Below are 3390 nucleotides of genomic sequence, written 5' to 3'. Positions count from 1 at the left end.
CGCATTAACCAACACTTGAAAAGATATTTCTTAAGATTACAAATGTCTTTTATTTTGGACTAATAATAGATCCTCATTTGATGCTCATAGGTGCTCATCGCTGTATATAATAAAATATCAACCAAATGCTCCAAGTTTAAAAGTTTTAGTTTACAATTTTTTCAGTGACGGATTTATTTTTTTAGGAAGTGTCACTTATAAGATTTTGTTTATTTTAAATTTTATATCTATTAAAATAAGAAATTATTTAAAACATTAAAAAATTTAAATTAAATCTAGATCATTTAAAATTAATATGAATAGTCTAGATTAAGATGAACACTCTATGCTTATCATTGTACTGGGCATGGAATGTGCTCTCCTAATAATAGCTCGTAAAAAATTTCTTACATCGCTAATGAAGAAAAAAAATATCTTACATTATGAATGAGGGAGTATTTCGTCAAACATTCCTAGTATGGAAACTATAAATCTGTTTTTATTATGCCTCATAAGATTTTTATCTATGCAGTGTTTTATCATGCCCAGATATATATATATATATATATATATAATATAGGATTGTTTTATCTTATGCAGTACAAATCCTATGAAAAATCATGCCAAACGTACACTATATTTCATTTTATTAAAATCTTAAACTGTCAGAATTTATGTGGGCAATTGAATAAAAAACTAATCTTTCTCCAAGTATTTCTTTCTTTCTAACAAAGTGTTCATGTCTATAAGAAAATTTATTATAACAAAAAAGCAATAAGAAATACTTAAATTAAGGTTAGGTGTTCGGCCAAAGAAAAAAAATTAAGGTTAGGTGAGTAGTAAAGCAGGCATTTAATAAATTTTCTTTCAGTCCATAATATATGCCCAAATTAATATATTTATTGTGAATTCATGTACTTGAGAAATTTTAAAGTTCATTGAAAGATAACTAATCCTTATTTACTATCTTCTGTCCTTGATCTAAAAGATAGATAATTAATTTGGAAATATTAATAAATATTGTCTTTCCTAAAATATTCTTATTAAAATATACATTACAATAAAAACATTTTAATATATACAATCACAATAGGGACAACTTTAGAAAAATATAAGTAAATATGAAAAACAAAATGGATTCGAATCTTATATTTAAGACTAAATTGAATCTTCAACTAGTTTTTGTATTTAACATAGAAGGTAGTATCATTGTTCATGTTCTTGAGTTTCATGAGTCTACAAGCTGGCTTCTATAACTAAGCATATTGGAAGCAAGTAAAGAAAAAAAGCAAGCGAACATCGATCGATCTGTTGGAAGCTGTCTCGTCCAATTGGAAGGAGCAATGGCGGCTATGGAGCTAAATCAAAACCTTTACCTCTCTTTCTTTTGGTGCCTCATCTTTATCGTCCTCGCATTTAAACTCACAAGAAAAAGAACCAAACCCAACTTCCCTCCTTCTCCTCCAAAATTACCCATCATTGGCAATCTTCATCAGATAAGCACACCATTTCATCAATCTCTCAGATCTCTCTCAAGCAAGTATGGCCCTCTTATGTTACTGCATCTAGGCCAAGTTCCAACTGTGGTGGTTTCTTCTGCAGATCTTGCCAGAGAAATGGCCAAAACCAGTAATGACATTGTTTTCTCTTCCCGTCGTTCAATCACAGCCGCAAAAATCCTTTTCTACGGATGCAATGATGTGATTTCTGCACCCTATGGCGAAGGATGGAAACTGAGAAGAAAAATCTCTATCACAGAATTCTTGAGCCCCAGAAAGGTGAAATCTTTTCAATACATAAGTGAAGAGGAAGTTTCAAACTTGGTTAATAAGATTCGTGATGAGGCACGCAATAGCAAGAATGATGGGTTGCCTGTATCAGTAAATCTGATTCAGATGCTGATTGAAACTCTGAACAATGTACTGTGTAGATGTATTTTTGGCCATAAATGTGAAACTTCAGATGGTGAAAGCAGTAGGTTAAGGGAGATAATGATGGAAATGATGCATGAATTCGGAGAATTCAGTTTTGGGGATTTCTTCCCTTCATTGTGGTGGATGGATTGTTTTAAAGGACTTATTCCAAAAATGAAGGCCACTTCTAAAGAATTAGAAGCTTTAATACTCCACGAGATTGAACAACATAAAAGTAAGAGAAGGAATAATACTCATGAGAATAAAGACCTTTTGGATATTCTGCTTGAACTTCAACAAAATGGTATCATTCGCTCTGATCTCTCCCTAGTTAGCATCAAGGCAATCATAGTGGTATATATATCTCTCTCCCTCTCTAAAATATACATATATATGTAGGAGACATGCATTTTTAATTATCTCAAAATTGCAGAATATGTTTGCAGCAGGAATTGACACTACTTCAACTACAATGGAATGGGCTATGGCAGAGATGATGAAACATGCAGAGAAAATGAAGCGAGCACAAGAAGAGGTACGAGGAATTGTGGGGTATAAAACAAGAATAGATGAAACTGATGTTAATCAGATGAGATACTTGAAATGTGTGGTGAAAGAAACTCTAAGGTTACATCCTGCTGGTCTTATTCCAAGAGAAACTAATAACAGTGTGAAGCTAGGAGGGCACGATATTCCCCCAAAAACAAACATCCTTGTCAATCCATTTGCAATTCACAGGGATCCAAATCACTGGGAGAGGCCTGAAGAGTTTGTTCCAGAGAGATTTGAGAACAGTGAAGTTGATTTCAAAGGCCAAGACTTTGAGTTTATTCCCTTTGGTTTTGGAAGAAGAGGGTGTCCTGGACTATACTTTGGGGTTGCTTCAGTTGAATATACGCTTGCTAATCTCTTATATTGGTTCGATTGGAAGTTTCCTGATGATGATGGAACTGCTATGACTTATGGAAAGGACATAGACATGAGTGAGGCAGATGGCCAAGCTATTCGCAAGAAGATACAGCTTCTTCTTCATCCAATTCCATACTCCTTTTGTCCAAAAACTTGACATTAATATGCCTTCATCTTGTTCAGTTCTCTGTGATTAAGTGTTCCTGGATTCGAGTTCTTCCTGTGAGTTCTGTGTCTATCTTCTCCTGAAGGAATAATAATTTAAACATGTTTTATTGTGAAAAAATATATTTTCTTTTGCTAGTGGCCTCTCTGAAGTACTTGGCTGGTTTATTCTATTTGCTCATCTTGATCAGGATGATTAGCCTTTCATTTTCGGCATACTCGTGTATAAATCCCTTAGAATGCACAAGAAACTGTAATATTTAAGAGATGTTTTCGTTTTTTCCTCCTTTTCTTTCTTTCTTTCCTTCTTCTTTCTTTCTTTTTTTTTTTTTTTTCAGATAATACTGGATAACGTCAATATGAAAATAGACAAGTACAAATACCAACTAATGGCAATAATATTAATGGGACATACTTATAAGTC

The 3390-nt window shown here is 33.0% G+C and overlaps 1 protein-coding gene across 1 annotated transcript; it reads left to right on the top strand.

Moving 5' to 3' along the window:
* The first annotated feature begins 1322 nt into the window (after positions 1–1322).
* Positions 1323–2958, top strand: LOC114714882 (cytochrome P450 71A1-like). Its single transcript, XM_028899667.1, has 2 exons — positions 1323–2246; positions 2326–2958. The coding sequence occupies exons 1-2, from the start codon at positions 1323–1325 to the stop codon at positions 2956–2958; spliced, it is 1557 nt and encodes a 518-aa protein (XP_028755500.1).
* Positions 2959–3390: the final 432 nt, after the last annotated feature.

Source organism: Neltuma alba, unplaced genomic scaffold (assembly GCF_004799145.2).
Source record: "Neltuma alba isolate B1F8T4 unplaced genomic scaffold, ASM479914v2 tig00011547_pilon, whole genome shotgun sequence".
Classification (NCBI taxonomy): Eukaryota; Viridiplantae; Streptophyta; class Magnoliopsida; order Fabales; family Fabaceae; genus Neltuma; species Neltuma alba.
The sequence above is the reverse complement of the archived record's forward strand: the minus strand, read 5'-3'. Positions and strand labels throughout refer to the sequence as shown.